The sequence below is a fragment of the Haliotis rufescens genome, unplaced genomic scaffold (genome assembly GCF_023055435.1).
Source record: "Haliotis rufescens isolate VD_foot unplaced genomic scaffold, xgHalRufe1.0.p SCAF_10, whole genome shotgun sequence".
Taxonomy (NCBI): domain Eukaryota; kingdom Metazoa; phylum Mollusca; class Gastropoda; order Lepetellida; family Haliotidae; genus Haliotis; species Haliotis rufescens.
Window position 1 is genome coordinate 46698494 of NW_025963780.1, and position 19759 is coordinate 46718252.

Genomic DNA, 19759 nt, shown 5'->3' on the forward strand with positions numbered 1-19759 from the left:
TATGTATACTTACTTACAAAGCCGTAACATTATGTATACTTACTTACAAAGCTGTAACAATATGTATACCTACTTACAAAGCCCTAACATTATGTATACTTACTTACAAAGCTGTAACATTATGTATTCATACTTACATAGCCGTAACATTATAAATACTTACTTACAAAGCTGTAACATTATGTATTCATACTTACATAGCCGTAACATTATAAATACTTACTTACAAAGCTGTAACATTATGTATTCATACTTACATAGCCGTAACATTATATATACCTACTTACAAAGCTGTAACATTATGTATTCATACTAACAGAGCCATAACATTATGTATACTTACTTACCATGCTTACAAAGCCATAGGCTTACGTATACTTACTTACAAAGCCGTAACATTATATATACCTACTTACAAAGCTGTAACATTATGTATTCATACTAACAGAGCCGTAACATTATGTATACTTACTTACCATGCTTACAAAGCCATAGCCTTACGTATACTTACTTACATAGCCGTAACATTACGTATACTTATTTACAAAGTCGTAACATTACGTATACTTACTAACAAAGCCGTGACATTACATATACTTACTTACATAGCCATAACGTTACGTATGCTTACTAACATAGCCGTGACATTACATATACTTACTTACATAGCCATAACGTTACATATGCTTACTAACATAGCCGTAACATTATATATACCTACTTACAAAGCTGTAACATTATGTATTCATGCTAACAGAGCCGTAACATTATGTATACTTACTTACAAAGCTGTAACATTACGTATTCATACTAACAGAGCCGTAACATTATGTATACTTACTTACAAAGCCGTAACATTATGTATACTTACTTACAAAGCTGTAACATTATGTATACTTACTTACAAAGCTGTAACATTATGTATACCTACTTACAAAGCTGTAACATTATGTATTCATACTAACAGAGCCGTAACATTATGTATACTTACTTACAAAGCTGTAACATTATGTATACTTACTTACAAAGCTGTAACATTATGTATACCTACTTACAAAGCTGTAACATTATGTATTCATACTAACAGAGCCGTAACATTATGTATTCATACTAACAGAGCCCTAACATTATGTATACTTACTTACAAAGCTGTAACATTATGTATTCATACAAGTTTACAAAGCTGTAACATTATAAATACTTACTTACAAAGCTGTAACATTATGTATTCATACTTACATAGCCGTAACATTATAAATACTTACTTACAAAGCTGTAACATTATGTATTCATACTAACAGAGCCGTAACATTATAAATACTTACTTACAAAGCTGTAACATTATGTATTCATACTAACAGAGCCGTAACATTATGTATACTTACTTACCATGCTTACAAAGCCATAGCCTTACGTATACTTACTTACATAGCCGTAACATTATATATACCTACTTACAAAGCTGTAACATTATGTATACTTACTTACAAAGCCGTAACATTATGTATACTTACTTACAAAGCTGTAACATTATGTATACCTACTTACAAAGCTGTAACATTATGTATTCATACTTACAGAGCCGTAACATTATGTATACTTACTTACAAAGCCGTAACATTATGTATACTTACTTACAAAGCTGTAACATTATGTATACTTACTTACAAAGCTGTAACATTATGTATACCTACTTACAAAGCTGTAACATTATGTATTCATACTAACAGAGTCGTAACATTATGTATACTTACTGACAAAGCTGTAACATTATGTATTCATACTAACATAGCCGTAACATTATAAATACTTACTTACAAAGCTGTAACATTATGTATTCATACTTACATAGCCGTAACATTATAAATACTTACTTACAAAGCCGTAACATTATGTATTCATACTTACATAGCCGTAACATTATAAATACTTACTTACAAAGCCGTAACATTATGTATTCATACTAACATAGCCGTAACATTATAAATACTTACTTACAAAGCTGTAACATTATGTATTCATACTAACATAGCCGTAACATTATAAATACTTACTTACAAAGCTGTAACATTATGTATTCATACTTACATAGCCGTAACATTATAAATACTTACTTACAAAGCTGTAACATTATGTATTCATACTAACATAGCCGTAACATTATAAATACTTACTTACAAAGCTGTAACATTATGTATTCATACTAACAGAGCCCTAACATTATGTATACTTACATACAAAGCTGTAACATTATGTATTCATACTAACAGAGCCGTAACATTATGTATACTTACTTACAAAGCTGTAACATTATGTATTCATACTAACATAGCCGTAACATTATAAATACTTACTTACAAAGCTGTAACATTATGTATTCATACTAACAGAGCCCTAACATTATGTATACTTACATACAAAGCTGTAACATTATGTATTCATACTAACAGAGCCGTAACATTATGTATACTTACTTACAAAGCTGTAACATTATGTATACCTACTTACAAAGCTGTAACATTATGTATTCATACTAACAGAGTCGTAACATTATGTATACTTACTGACAAAGCTGTAACATTATGTATTCATACTAACAGAGTCGTAACATTATGTATACTTACTGACAAAGCTGTAACATTATGTATTCATACTAACATAGCCGTAACATTATAAATACTTACTTACAAAGCTGTAACATTATGTATTCATACTAACAGAGTCGTAACATTATGTATACTTACTGACAAAGCTGTAACATTACGTATTCATACTAACAGAGCCCTAACATTATGTATACTTACATACAAAGCTGTAACATTATGTATTCATACTAACAGAGCCGTAACATTATGTATACTTACTTACAAAGCTGTAACATTATGTATTCATACTTACATAGCCGTAACATTATAAATACTTACTTACAAAGCTGTAACATTATGTATTCATACTAACATAGCCGTAACATTATAAATACTTACTTACAAAGCTGTAACATTATGTATTCATACTAACAGAGCCCTAACATTATGTATACTTACTTACAAAGCTGTAACATTATGTATTCATACTTACATAGCCGTAACATTATAAATACTTACTTACAAAGCTGTAACATTATGTATTCATACTAACAGAGCCGTAACATTATGTATACTTACTTACCATGCTTACAAAGCCATAGCCTTACGTATACTTACTTACATAGCCGTAACATTATATATACCTACTTACAAAGCTGTAACATTATGTATTCATACTAACAGAGCCATAACATTATGTATACTTACTTACCATGCTTACAAAGCCATAGGCTTACGTATACTTACTTACAAAGCCGTAACATTATATATACCTACTTACAAAGCTGTAACATTATGTATTCATACTAACAGAGCCGTAACATTACGTATACTTACTTACCATGCTTACAAAGCCATAGCCTTACGTATACTTACTTACATAGCCGTAACATTACGTATACTTATTTACAAAGTTGTAACATTACGTATACTTACTAACATAGCCGTGACATTACATATACTTACTTACATAGCCATAACGTTACGTATGCTTACTAAAATAGCCGTGACATTACATATACTTACTTACATAGCCATAACGTTACATATGCTTACTAACATAGCCGTAACATTATATATACCTACTTACAAAGCTGTAACATTATGTATTCATACTAACAGAGCCATAACATTATGTATACTTACTTACCATGCTTACAAAGCCATAGGCTTACGTATACTTACTTACAAAGCCGTAACAATATATATACTTACTTACAAAGCCGTAACATTATGTATACTTACTTACCACTGCTTACAAAGCCGTAACATTATATATACTTACTTACAAAGCCGTAACACTATGTATACTTTCTAACATAGCCGTAACTTTACATATACTTACTTACAAAGCTGTAGCATTATGTATACTTACTACAAAAGTCATGACATTACGTATACTTACTTACAAAGCTGTAACATTAAGTATACTTTCTAACAAAGCCGTAAACATTACATATAACTACTTACAAAGCCGTAACACTACATATACTTACTTACAAAGTTGTAACACTACATATACTTACTTACAAAGCCGTAACATTACATATACTTACTTACAAAGCCGTAACATTATATATACTTACTTACAAAGCCGTAACATTATATATACTTACTTACAAAGCCGTAACATTACGTACACTTATTTACAAAGCCGTAACATTATATATACTTACTTACAAAGCCATAACATTATACATACTTACTTACAAAGCCGTAACATTATATATACTTACTTACATAGCTATAACATTATATATATACTTACTTACAAAGCCATAACATTCTAAAGGCATAACATTTCTGCTGAGGGACTGAGGTCATAATAAGCTCGATTGTGTATATCAATTATGCTGAGTCAACTGCAAAAGAATAGTTTGGGTTTTTAAGACCATTCCCAATTTAAATTTGTCAAAAGTCTGATCAAGATCCTGTGATTCGTTTAATAATCTGATCTGATTTGTATCTGCCGCATTGTAAAAAACGACCGAATCTGTCCCGACGGCGTCCCGATTCTCCTGAATGAGATCTGACAGAGATCAGACTGACCGGACAGTGAACCGACAAAGACGGTTCAGATTTGGCAAGATCTCGACACAATCTGGACTCAATAGACAAGAAACAGTAATGAACAATTCATGTCCGTTCATCACGACAGCGTCCCGATCCACAGGACGCCATCCAGACAACACAGGACATTGTTACGATTTTGATCCGATACAGCAGAATCTGTCACGACTTATTCACGATTGTAATCCGACTAGACAAAATCAGCTGAGTTTCCCAAATCTTACGGAACGCACCATACTCTCGGGAATGCTTGGCCGACCTCTCTGGATCTTTCCCAATCGGTAAGACTCTGTTACGAACGTATACGACTGCATTCAGACAATAATAGGACATTCCAAATCATTGAGGATAGTAATCCGACTTTTTCACTTTTCGTGTTGTAGCCATCACTAGGACATAGCCACACACAATAGTGATATAGCCATCAGTGGGACATAGCCACACACAATAGTGATATAGCCATCACTGGGACATAGCCACACACAATAGTGATATAACCATCACTGGGACATAGCCACACACAATAGTGATAAAGCCATCACTGGGATATAGGGATATAGCCATCACTGGGACATAGCCACACACAATAGTGATATAGCCATCACTGGGATATAGGGATATAGCCATCACTGGGACATAGCCACACACAATAGGGATATAGCCATCACTGGGACATAGCCACACACAATAGTGATATAGCCATCACTGGGACATAGCCACACACAATAGTGATATAGCCATCAGTGGGACATAGCCACACACAATAGTGATATGGCCATCACTGGGACATAGCCACACACAATAGTGATATAGCCATCAGTGGGATATAGGGATATAGCCATCACTGGGACATAGCCACACACAATAGTGATATAGCCATCACTGGGACATAGCCAGACACAATAGTGATATAGCCATCAGTGGGACATAGCCACACACAATAGTGATATAGCCATCACTGGGACATAGCCACACACAATAGTGATATAGCCATCAGTGGGATATAGCCACACACAATAGTGATATAGCCATCAGTGGGACATAGCCACACACAATAGTGATATAGCCATCAGTGGGATATAGGGATATAGCCATCAGTGGGACATAGCCACACACAATAGTGATATAGCCATCAGTGGGACATAGCCACACACAATAGTGATATAGCCATCAGTGGGATATAGGGATATAGCCATCACTGGGATATAGCCGCACACAATAGTGATATAGCCATCAGTGGGACATAGCCACACACAATAGTGATATAGCCATCACTGGGATATAGGGATATAGCCATCACTGGGACATAGCCAGACACAATAGTGATATAGCCATCACTGGGACATAGCCAGACACAATAGTGATATAGCCATCACTGGGACATAGCCACACACAATAGTGATATAGCCATCACTGGGACATAGCCACACACAATAGTGATATAGCCATCACTGGGACATAGCCACACACAAAAGTGATATAGCCATCACTGGGACATAGCCACACACAATAGTGATATAGCCATCACTGGGACATAGCCAGACACAATAGTGATATAGCCATCAGTGGGATATAGCCGCACACAATAGTGATATAGCCATCACTGGGACATAGCCAGACACAATAGTGATATAGCCATCACTGGGACATAGCCACACACAATAGTGATATAGCCATCACTGGGACATAGCCACACACAATAGTGATATAGCCATCACTGGGACATAGCCACACACAAAAGTGATATAGCCATCACTGGGACATAGCCACACACAATAGTGATATAGCCATCACTGGGACATAGCCAGACACAATAGTGATATAGCCATCAGTGGGATATAGCCACACACAATAGTGATATAGCCATCAGTGGGATATAGCCAGACACAATAGTGATATAGCCATCACTGGGACATAGCCAGACACAATAGTGATATAGCCATCAGTGGGACATAGCCACACACAATAGTGATATAGCCATCACTGGGATATAGGGATATAGCCATCACTGGGACATAGCCAGACACGATAGTGATATAGCCATCACTGGGACATAGCCACACACAATAGTGATATAGCCATCAGTGGGATATAGCCACACACAATAGTGATATAGCCATCAGTGGGACATAGCCACACACAATAGTGATATAGCCATCACTGGGACATAGCCAGACACAATAGTGATATAGCCATCAGTGGGACATAGCCACACACAATAGTGATATAGCCATCACTGGGACATAGCCACACACAATAGTGATATAGCCATCAGTGGGACATAGCCACACACAATAGTGATATAGCCATCACTGGGACATAGCCACACACAATAGTGATATAGCCATCACTGGGATATAGCCACACACAATAGTGATATAGCCATCAGTGGGACATAGCCACACACAATAGTGATATAGCCATCACTGGGACATAGCCACACACAATAGTGATATAGCCATCAGTGGGATATAGCCACACACAATAGTGATATAGCCATCAGTGGGACATAGCCACACACAATAGTGATATAGCCATCAGTGGGACATAGCCAGACACAATAGTGATATAGCCATCACTGGGATATAGCCACACACAATAGTGATATAGCCATCACTGGGATATAGGGATATAGCCATCACTGGGACATAGCCACACACAATAGTGATATAGCCATCAGTGGGACATAGCCAGACACAATAGTGATATAGCCATCACTGGGATATAGGGATATAGCCATCACTTGGATATAGCCGCACACAATAGTGATATAGCCATCAGTGGGACATAGCCACACACAATAGTGATATAGCCATCAGTGGGACATAGCCACACACAATAGTGATATAGCCATCACTGGGACATAGCCGCACACAATAGTGATATAGCCATCACTGGGACATAGCCACACACAATAGTGATATAGCCATCACTGGGACATAGCCACACACAATAGTGCTATAGCCATCAGTGGGACATAGCCACACACAATAGTGATATAGCCATCAGTGGGATATAGCCGCACACAATAGTGATATAGCCATCACTGGGATATAGCCACACACAATAGTGCTATAGCCATCACTGGGATATAGGGATATAGCCATCACTGGGATATAGCCGCACACAATAGTGCTATAGCCATCACTGGGGTATAGCCATAACTGGGATATAGCCACACACAATAGCGATATAGCCATCACTGGGATATAGGGATATAGCCATCACTGGGATATAGCCGCACACAATCGTGATATAGCCATCACTGGGACATAGCCACACACAATAGTGATAAAGCCATCACTGGGATATAGGGATATAGCCATCACTGGGACATAGCCACACACAATAGTGATATAGCCATCACTGGGATATAGGGATATAGCCATCACTGGGACATAGCCACACACAATAGGGATATAGCCATCACTGGGACATAGCCACACACAATAGTGATATAGCCATCAGTGGGACATAGCCACACACAATAGTGATATAGCCATCACTGGACATCGCCACACACAATAGTGATATAGCCATCACTGGGACATAGCCACACACAATAGTGATATAGCCATCACTGGGACATAGCCACACACAATAGTGATATAGCCATCACTGGACATAGCCACACACAATAGTGATATAGCCATCAGTGGGACATAGCCACACACAATAGTGATATAGCCATCAGTGGGATATAGCCACACACAATAGTGATATAGCCATCAGTGGGACATAGCCACACACAATAGTGATATAGCCATCACTGGGACATAGCCACACACAATAGTGATATAGCCATCAGTGGGACATAGCCACACACAATAGTGATATAGCCATCACTGGGACATAGCCACACACAATAGTGATATAACCATCACTGGGACATAGCCACACACAATAGTGATATAGCCATCAGTGGGACATAGCCACACACAATAGTGATATAGCCATCACTGGGACATAGCCACACACAATAGTGATATAGCCATCAGTGGGATATAGCCGCACACAATAGTGATATAGCCATCACTGGGATATAGCCACACACAATAGTGCTATAGCCATCACTGGGACATAGCCACACACAATAGTGCTATAGCCATCACTGGGGTATAGCCATAACTGGGATATAGCCACACACAATAGCGATATAGCCATCACTGGGATATAGGGATATAGCCATCACTGGGATATAGCCGCACACAATCGTGATATAGCCATCACTGGGATATAGCCACACACACTAGTGCTATAGCCATCACTGGGATATAGCCATCACTGGGACAGTGAGTGGTTGCACATCATGATCCGCACCCACACCTCATCAATCAACAGACAATACCTCCATCACACACACACACGTCCTTAAACGTCATCTTGGACATCGACCAGCTGACATACTGGGATCACGGACATTGAGACTTTTTTTGTGTGTGGCAATGTTGTTAACATCCTCATCCGACAAGTTGTCATGGTGTGAAGTGTGTGGAGAAATTTAGTTTCCTGCCATGACCGCCATGCTGGAAGACAACCTTGTGTTGGAGATGACTAATTGGTCTGAATCATGTGCTAGCAGGGAGCGATGGGTGATTGACTTGCCTGATTCCTGCCGCAGGGCCATGTCACATTGCCGACAGAGCTGCCGTATTTCCTTGAGTACAGTGGGCACACTTCTTGCTACAAACACAGCTGTGTAGAGGGGGGTGCGCATTATTCACGCCATAATCAGTTTTGATGGGTTTTTTCCCTGAACGCAAAGAGTGTGTAAGACCGAAAATACCACGTCAACAATTTGTACTGAAGAAAGCAATGGAATCATGTAATTACACAGTCTGGTTATAAAAAGTGTGGTCTTTGTATCTTGACTTACGTTTGTAATATATATTTATTTTATTCAAAATTACATTCCATATTGTTCCATATTGTTTACATGAATTTCAAAGAAACCATGTGTGAAGTGATCGGTCGATCACACTAGTCACCGTTACTTACAGCAATCACGTTCACATCACCACTATTGATGCTTGAAACAAACTTTAGTTGACAGAGAATGGATACATTTATCATAAATGCCATACTTTGACTTGTTAAAAGTCATATTTGTTGTGGATTCAGTGATAGAAACTAACAGTTTTTGTCCACTAGTCCTTATAATCTTAATCTCTGCATATTAAACAATGCCTAGCAGAACAGGAAATACAATTTAAATGATAAACCATCAGGCCTAGAGATGTATTATCTCTGATTTCAAGTTTGTATTGACCAATGTTGTTATTACCTGTTCGTTCACCTGAATTAGCTGAAGGTATATGAGAGAATATATATTCTTTACATAATACTCGAAAAAGGTTTTATATAAATACTGACTCTTCACATTATACTCAAGAAATGCGGTAATTTAGGAATCAACTACCCAAACACAACCGAAACAGTTTCCAGCCACAGAAACAACAACCCAAACACAAGTAGTAGCATAAAACCCTGCTCACTCACTCACTCACTCACTCACTCACTCACTCACTCACTCACTCACTCACTCACTCGCGTGTTGAAGGGTTGAAGGGTTGAAGGACACCATTGGGGTGCAAGGGCCTAATATTTTCCCTGCTTCTGGTCAATTACCGGTAAACGGGAACACTGCAATGGTTGTCAGTATGATCTTATAAGGGTAATGCTAGTTTTTAGGGCATTTTCATTTGCAGAAGCTCGAGGTCTTCTATTAACTGCCCGAAGAAGCAAGGCTTCTGCAAATGATAATGCCCTGAAAAATAGCGTTACCGTTAATATAGCTAAAATGGGGAGAACTTGTTATCAAATAAAAATAAACAACATCAGTTTTGAAACATTTACTGCAATCAACATGAATTTCACTGACCCACTTTATGAAATATGGAAACGTCATTGAACAAACCAGATGACATCACTTTTGAACGTGATGTCACCTTTCCCTATCCCTATGACGTCACCTATCAATGGCCGTGATAGTGGCCCATCATCAAGCAATATGAGGGCATTATGTAGTTACAGTGCTCCGCTCATTTCTGATAAAAAGCGGGGGGTTTAATGATAATCCTCTTCATCTTTGCTATAACGTTGCTTGTTGATGCAGGTCTGCTGCCCAACCGGTCTCCGACCGGCCCTGGTGAGATGGGGAAGGCAGTTGTTGTCCCGAAGACTCTGGAGGCTGAAGCCAAGGACAAGTTCAAGATCAACCAGTTTAACCTTGTTGCCAGCGACATGATGTCCCTCAACCGATCATTACCAGACTACAGAATGGATGCGTAAGTCTGGTCTGGTCAGGGCAGGTTGCCAGTAGGGTCCACACTTGGTTTGACATGGAATATTTATGTGTGTGGTTTAGTCTGGGAGGGCTTGGTTTGACTTGGAATATTTATGTGTGTGGTTTAGTCTGGGAGGGCTTGGTTTGACATGGAATATTTGTGTGTATGGTTTAGTCTGGGAGGGCTTGGTTTGACATGGAATATTTGTGTGTGTGGTTCAGTCTAGGAGGGCTTGGTTTGACTTGGAATATTTATGTATGTGGTTTAGTCTAAGAGGGCTTGGTTTGACTTGGAATATTTATGTGTGTGGTTCAGTCTATGAGGGCTTGGTTTGACTTGGAGTATTTATGTGTATGGTTTAGTCTGGGCGGGCTTGGTTTGACTTGGAATATTTATGTGTGTGGTTCAGTCTAGGAGGGCTTGGTTTGACATGGAATATTTATGTGTGTGGTTTAGTCTGGGAGGGCTTGGTTTGACATGGAATATTTATGTGTGTGGTTTAGTCTGGGAGGGCTTGGTTTGACTTGGAATATTTATGTGTGTGGTTCAGTCTAGGAGGGCTTGGTTTGACATGGAATATTTATGTGTGTGGTTCAGTCTATGAGGGCTTGGTTTGACATGGAATATTTATGTGTGTGGTTCAGTCTAGGAGGGCTTGGTTTGACATGGAATATTTGTGTGTATGGTTCAGTCTAGGAGGGCTTGGTTTTACATGGAATATTTATGTGTATGGTTCAGTCTAGGAGGGCTTGGTTTGACATGGAATATTTGTGTGTGGTTCAGTCTAGGAGGGCTTGGTTTGACTTGGAATATTTATGTGTATGGTTTAGTCTAGGAGGGCTTGGTTTGACATGGAATATTTGTGTGTATGGTTCAGTCTAGGAGGGCTTGGTTTAACATGGAATATTTGTGTGTATGGTTCAGTCTGGGAGGGCTTGGTTTGACATGGAATATTTATGTATGTGGTTCAGTCTAGGAGGGCTTGGTTTGACATGGAATATTTGTGTGTATGGTTTAGTCTGGGAGGGCTTGGTTTGACATGGAATATTTATGTGTGTGGTTCAGTCTAGGAGGGCTTGGTTTGACATGGAATATTTGTGTGTGGTTCAGTCTAGGAGGGCTTGGTTTGACATGGAATATTTGTGTGTGTGGTTCAGTCTAGGAGGGCTTGGTTTGACATGGAATATTTATGTGTGGTTCAGTCTAGGAGGACTTGGTTTGACATGGAATATTTATGTGTATGGTTCAGTCTAGGAGGGCTTGGTTTAACATGGAATATTTGTGTGTATGGTTCAGTCTGGGAGGGCTTGGTTTGACATGGAATATTTATGTATGTGGTTCAGTCTAGGAGGGCTTGGTTTGACATGGAATATTTGTGTGTATGGTTTAGTCTGGGAGGGCTTGGTTTGACATGGAATATTTATGTGTGTGGTTCAGTCTAGGAGGGCTTGGTTTGACATGGAATATTTGTGTGTGTGGTTCAGTCTGGGAGGGCTTGGTTTGACATGGAATATTTATGTGTGGTTCAGTCTAGGAGGACTTGGTTTGACATGGAATATTTATGTGTATGGTTCAGTCTAGGAGGGCTTGGTTTAACATGGAATATTTGTGTGTATGGTTCAGTCTGGGAGGGCTTGGTTTGACATGGAATATTTATGTATGTGGTTCAGTCTAGGAGGGCTTGGTTTGACATGGAATATTTGTGTGTATGGTTTAGTCTGGGAGGGCTTGGTTTGACATGGAATATTTATGTGTGTGGTTCAGTCTAGGAGGGCTTGGTTTGACATAGAATATTTGTGTGTATGGTTCAGTCTAGGAGGGCTTGGTTTGACATGGAATATTTGTGTGTATGGTTCAGTCTAGGAGGGCTTGGTTTGACATGGAATATTTGTGTGTATGGTTCAGTCTAGGAGGGCTTGGTTTGACATGGAATATTTGTGTGTATGGTTTAGTCTGGGAGGGCTTGGTTTGACAGGGAGAATTTATGTTTGAAATGTAGCCTAAGTGGGCCTCATTGGGGAACTATTTAGGTTTGATATATATTGTTGGATCATAGGTTCTCGGACATCCTACATTTTCGGACTGCCTTGTTTATCATGATTACTCGCGCTACAAATGGGGCGTAGCATCACACAGACTTTGTAATATTTAGATGATGGCTTGTTTTTAAGAGAAAGATACCTTATATAAGTGAATGATAGGTTTTACAGCTGTTCATGTGATTAGAGAGAAAACTATGACTGTTTCTTAAGCGTCTGAAAACCCATAACAGGGGGATATATAGTATTGAAATGGCTTGTGTCTTAGATGTAAAAAGAAGCAGTACCCACCCCTGGAAGATCTACCCACCACCAGCGTGGTCATCGTCTTCCACAACGAGGCCTGGTCAACCCTTCTCCGGACGGTCCACAGCATCATCAACCGGTCGCCAAGGCAACTGCTCCAGGAGATCATCTTAGTGGATGATGCGAGCGAGAAAGGTAGTCATACATCTTCACGCTCTCCTATCTGTTTGAATGAAAAGAAGCATTATTAGAAATAATGTAAGCAATAGGTATAGGTACCAAGTGCAAAGGATTGTTTCAAATACGATATAAATGCAGTAACTATCGTCGTAACAATGGTTCTCATTAGAATCACCACATAGCCGCTATTGTAACCGACAGCATCGGCAACTGAACACACTCGGTTATATCAGTTAAATTGCGCATTTTGCTGAACTACAACAACACTAACTGTTGCCACAGCATGCGAAACATGCCTGACAGTAGTTCTAATCAACATTTGTTTCCAGAGAATATAATTCTTTTGAAGAAGTTAATGCGCATTGAACGTCAATTATATTCCCCTTTGATACAGATTGTTCATTTTCAGCAAAAATGTATTCTGTATGCATTATCGATGTATTTTGATGGGAGTCGACTGGAAAGCTCATCAGTCATTGAGCTAGATAAATTACTTCACCCATAAGTTCATTCAGTGTTACATCTTAGAGCTAGATATAGTATTTGCCCAATAATTGTTGATATAACAGGGCTAGGAAAGCATTCTGTTAGTCAATGTCAACAGTAAGGAATTTGTCTGTGGCTGATTAGCACTTAAACAATAATATTAATTTATATGTATTTTATTAACATATACTATTACCAGCTCCCGATGTGTGTGTTTTGGTAACCACACAACTGCCAGGATTGCTGGGATCTGGTGTACTGATGGACAAGATGTCAGGCATCTTCAGCATGTTCGGACACCATACCTGGCCACTGCCCATTTATTTGCGAGAACTGATGCAAGAAAATACGGCTCCAACTTTGGATAACAAATTCTGGTGTATTTGAATACTAGTTGCTCAGTGCCATGGATTTAATGCTTTATAGCCAAGACTCCGAGTCAGATTAACGAAGCGAAATTACTTCGCTAGTCACTTATTTGTTTACTGCCACCATTTGTCGCACGCTGTTTTTCAGGAAATGGTGTTGTCAATTAACTAGGATCGGCTTTTCCTGGATATAGCCGAAGTTATTGCGTTGCATTTGACCGAGTTTACCATAGCGGCTGTGCACGTATTCCACTAGCAACCAATTTCAAATCTGATAGTGTTTCTTTTCGTTCGCATAAAAAATGCATTAGATTCCAATGCAGAAGCTTCATTTTAAACCCATTCAACGCTTTTTGTTCCAATAGATAGGAGGGCCTGTATCTTGGAAAGGCATTTGTCATTATCGCTATTAGCAAGTTGAAAGTTGCATAGAATGGTTCTTTGATGTAACAGTCTCTAAGTGTAACATGATCATTTGTTGGTGCTCCTGGGTTTCACCAGCCTGCTTCACGTGGACTTTGGACTCCCACACTGAGTAGCCAGGCAGTCATATAAGGGAGTTTCTTTTTAAGGCAATGTAGTCACTCACTGCTTGTTGTTTCAGACCACTTGGGAAAAGATCTGGATGATTATGCAAAAACCTTGAGTGTAAAAGTGAAAGTCCTAAGGTCATTTGAAAGAACTGGTTTGATAAGGGCCCGGTTGAAAGGTAGGTAGCTTTGTCCTATTGGTGGCCGTCAGAGACATTCCATGAACAACTTTAGATGGTTGCTCTGATTACATGAATGGAAGTAATTAGGACCATATTCATAAATGAGATTATATCATGAAAAGGGCAAGGAGCTGACATTAAAAAGAGATAGCCAGTGATAAAAATGATAGCCAGAATGTTAGCATCCCAATGTGGGAAGGACAAGGTCCAGTAGAACGAAGGACAGGCTGGATGAGATACTGTAACAGGACATGATGATGAAAAATGATGATAACGATGATAACGATGTTAACGATGTTAACGATGAAAGATGATGATAATGATGTTAATGATGTTAATGAAAAAGATGGTGGAATGATTATGATGAGATTCAGCTAGTAGAGCACGTAACGGGGATCAATGATGTTGCATGGGAGTTTCCTAACACCCAGATCAGCCCTGTATGACCTGTGTATGACAGGAGCGATGTGAGAACATCCAGGGAGTTTTTGTCACACTTGTTAGGGTCTGGGTCTGATTTGTCTTCATTGTATTCCCTGCTCTCTGTGACAGGAGCGAAGGAGGCTCGCGGAGACGTCATCACGTTCCTGGATGCTCACTGCGAGTGTACGGAGGGGTGGCTGGAGCCCTTGCTGTATGAGATCCACAAGAACAGGTGAGCGTGTGTCCCTCTTGCTTGTGTGAGAGACTATGTGAGATGATTGATGTGTGTTTAGATGATGATCTGTGTCTAAACACACCAATCATCTACCCAAGTCTCCCCTATTACCCTCCACATCCACCCCTCCCAACCTACCCAATCCCAATACGAAGTGGTCAGCACCCCTACCCCCCACTCCCCAACCTTCCCAACCCAATACCAAGTGGTCAGCACCCCCCACTCCCCAACCTACCCCACCCAATACCAAGTGGTCAGCACCCCTACCCCCCACTCCCCAACCTACCCCACCCAATACCAAGTGGTCAGCACCCCTACCCCCCACTCCCCAACCTACCCAATCCCAATACGAAGTGGTCAGCACCCCTACCCCCCACTCCCCTAACTACCCCACCCAATACCAAGTGGTCAGCACCCCCCACTCCCCAACCTACCCCACCCAATACCAAGTGGTCAGCACCCCTACCCCCCACTCCCCAACCTACCCCACCCAATACCAAGTGGTCAGCACCCCTACCCCCCACTCCCCAACCTACCCCACCCAATACCAAGTGGTCAGCACCCCTACCCCCCACTCCCCAACCTACCCAATCCCAATACAAAGTGGTCAGCACCCCTACCCCCCACTCCCCTACCTACCCCACCCAATACCAAGTGGTCAGCACCCCCCACTCCCCAACCTACCCCACCCAATACCAAGTGGTCAGCACCCCTACCCCCCACTCCCCTACCTACCTCACCCAATATCAAGTGGTCAGCACCCCTACCCCCCACTCCCCAACCTTCCCAACCCAATATCAAGTGGTCAGCAACCCTACCCCCCACTCCCCAACCTACCCCACCCAATACCAAGTGGTCAGCACCCCTACCCCCCACTCCCCAACCTTCCCAACCCAATATCAAGTGGTCAGCACCCCTACCCCCCACTCCCCAACCTACCCCACCTAATACCAAGTGGTCAGCACCCCTACCCCCCACTCCCCAACCTACCCAACCCAATACCGAGTGGTCAGCACCCTTACCCCCCACTCCCCAACCTTCCCAACCCAATATCAAGTGGTAAGCACCCCTACCCCCCACTCCCCAACCTACCCCACTCCCCAACCTACCCCACCTAATACCAAGTGGTCAGCACCCTTACCCCCCACTCCCCAACCTACCCCACCCAATACCAAGTGGTCAGCACCCTTACCCCCCACTCCCCAACCTACCCCACCCAATACCAAGAGGTCAGCACCCTTACCCCCCACTCCCCAACCTACCCAATCCCAATACCAAGTGGTCAGCACCCCTACCCCCCACTCCCCAACCTTCCCAACCCAATATCAAGTGGTAAGCACCCCTACCCCCCACTCCCCAACCTACCCCACTCCCCAACCTACCCCACCCAATACCAAGTGGTCAGCACCCTTACACTCCCCAACCTACCCCACCCAATACCAAGTGGTCCGCAACCCTACCCCCCACTCCCCAACCTACCCCAACCAATACCAAGTGGTCCGCAACCCTACCCCCCCCTCCCCAACCTACACCACCCAATATCAAGTGGTCAGCACCCCTACCCCCCACTCCCAAACCTGACCCACCCAAAACCAAGTGGTCCGCAACCCTACCCCCCACTCCCCAACCTACCCCACCCAATTCCAAGTGGTCAGCACCCCTACCCCCCCACTCCCCAACCTACCCCACTCCCCAACCTACCCCACCCAATACCAAGTGGTCAGCACCCTTACCCCCCCACTCCCCAACCTACCCTACTCCCCAACCTAACCCACTCCCCAACCTACCCCACCCAATACCAAGTGGTCAGCACCCCTACCCCCCACTGCCCAGCCTACCCCACCCAATATCAAGTCGTCAGCACCCATACCCCCCACTCCCCAACCTACCTCACCCAATACCAAGTGGTCAGCACCCCTACCCCCACTCCCCAACCTACCCCACCCAATACCAAGTGGTCCGCACCCCTACCCCCCACTCCCCAACCTACCCCACCCAATACCAAGTGGTCCGCAGCCCTACCCCCACTCCCCAACCTACCCCACCCAATACCAAGTGGTCAGCACCCCCCACTCCCCAACCTACCCCACCCAATACCAAGTGGTCAGCACCCTTACCCCCCACTCCCCAACCTACCCCACCCAATACCAAGAGGTCAGCACCCTTACCCCCCATTCCCCAACCTACCCAATCCCAATACCAAGTGGTCAGCACCCCTACCCCCCACTCCCCAACCTTCCCAACCCAATATCAAGTGGTAAGCACCCCTACCCCCCACTCCCCAACCTTCCCAACCCAATATCAAGTGGTAAGCACCCCTACCCCCCACTCCCCAACCTACCCCACTCCCCAACCTACCCCACCCAATACCAAGTGGTCAGCACCCTTACACTCCCCAACCTACCCCACCCAATACCAAGTGGTCCGCAACCCTACCCCCCACTCCCCAACCTACCCCAACCAATACCAAGTGGTCCGCAACCCTACCCCCCACTCCCCAACCTACACCACCCAATATCAAGTGGTCAGCACCCCTACCCCCCACTCCCAAACCTGACCCACCCAAAACCAAGTGGTCCGCAACCCTACCCCCCACTCCCCAACCTACCCCACCCAATTCCAAGTGGTCAGCACCCCTACCCCCCCACTCCCCAACCTACCCCACTCCCCAACCTACCCCACTCCCCAACCTACCCCACCCAATACCAAGTGGTCAGCACCCTTACCCCCCCACTCCCCAACCTACCCTACTCCCCAACCTAACCCACTCCCCAACCTACCCCACCCAATACCAAGTGGTCAGCACCCCTACCCCCCACTGCCCAGCCTATCCCACCCAATATCAAGTCGTCAGCACCCATACCCCCCACTCCCCAACCTACCTCACCCAATACCAAGTGGTCAGCACCCCTACCCCCACTCCCCAACCTACCCCACCCAATACCAAGTGGTCCGCACCCCTACCCCCCACTCCCCAACATACCCCACCCAATACCAAGTGGTCCGCACCCCTACCCCCACTCCCCAACCTACCCCACCCAATACCAAGTTGTCAGCACCCCCCACTCCCCAACCTACCCCACCCAATACCAAGTGGTCAGCACCCTTACCCCCCACTCCCCAACCTACCCCACCCAATACCAAGTGGTCAGCACCCTTACCCCCCACTCCCCAACCTACCCCACTCCCCAACCTACCCCACCCAATACCAAGAGGTCAGCACCCTTACCCCCCATTCCCCAACCTACCCAATCCCAATACCAAGTGGTCAGCACCCCTACCCCCCACTCCCCAACCTTCCCAACCCAATATCAAGTGGTAAGCACCCCTACCCCCCACTCCCCAACCTACCCCACTCCCCAACCTACCCCACCCAATACCAAGTGGTCAGCACCCTTACCCCCCACTCCCCAACCTACCCCACCCAATACCAAGTGGTCCGCAACCCTACCCCCCACTCCCCAACCTACCCCAACTAATACCAAGTGGTCCGCAACCCTACCCCCCACTCCCCAACCTACACCACCCAATATCAAGTGGTCAGCACCCCTACCCCCCACTCCCAAACCTGACCCACCCAAAACCAAGTGGTCCGCAACCCTACCCCCCACTCCCCAACCTACCCCACCCAATTCCAAGTGGTCAGCACCCCTACCCCCCCACTCCCCAACCTACCCCACTCCCCAACCTACCCCACCCAATACCAAGTGGTCAGCACCCTTACCCCCCCACTCCCCAACCTACCCTACTCCCCAACCTAACCCACTCCCCAACCTACCCCACCCAATACCAAGTGGTCAGCACCCCTACCCCCCACTGCCCAGCCTACCCCACCCAATATCAAGTCGTCAGCACCCCTACCCCCCACTCCCCAACCTACCCCACCCAATTCCAAGTGGTCAGCACCCCTACCCCCCCACTCCCCAACCTACCCCACTCCCCAACCTACCCCACCCAATACCAAGTGGTCAGCACCCTTACCCCCCCACTCCCCAACCTACCCTACTCCCCAACCTAACCCACTCCCCAACCTACCCCACCCAATACCAAGTGGTCAGCACCCCTACCCCCCACTGCCCAGCCTACCCCACCCAATATCAAGTCGTCAGCACCCCTACCCCCCACTCC

At 43.5% G+C, this 19759-nt stretch overlaps 1 protein-coding gene across 5 annotated transcripts in view; it reads left to right on the top strand.

Moving 5' to 3' along the window:
- The window catches only part of LOC124126331 (polypeptide N-acetylgalactosaminyltransferase 13-like), a 105317-nt gene that overhangs the window by 35481 nt on the left and 50077 nt on the right, over window positions 1-19759 (top strand). For all 5 annotated transcript variants that reach the window (XR_006859767.2, XR_006859768.2, XM_046489730.2 and 2 more), the window contains exons 4-7: window positions 10771-10942; window positions 13250-13422; window positions 14866-14970; window positions 15526-15628. Coding sequence is in view for 3 of the 5 variants with exons in the window: in XM_046489730.2 (XP_046345686.1) it covers window positions 10771-10942; window positions 13250-13422; window positions 14866-14970; window positions 15526-15628 (553 nt within the window). In the remaining 2 variants the exon portion in view is untranslated. The remainder of the gene's footprint in view (window positions 1-10770; window positions 10943-13249; window positions 13423-14865; window positions 14971-15525; window positions 15629-19759) is intronic.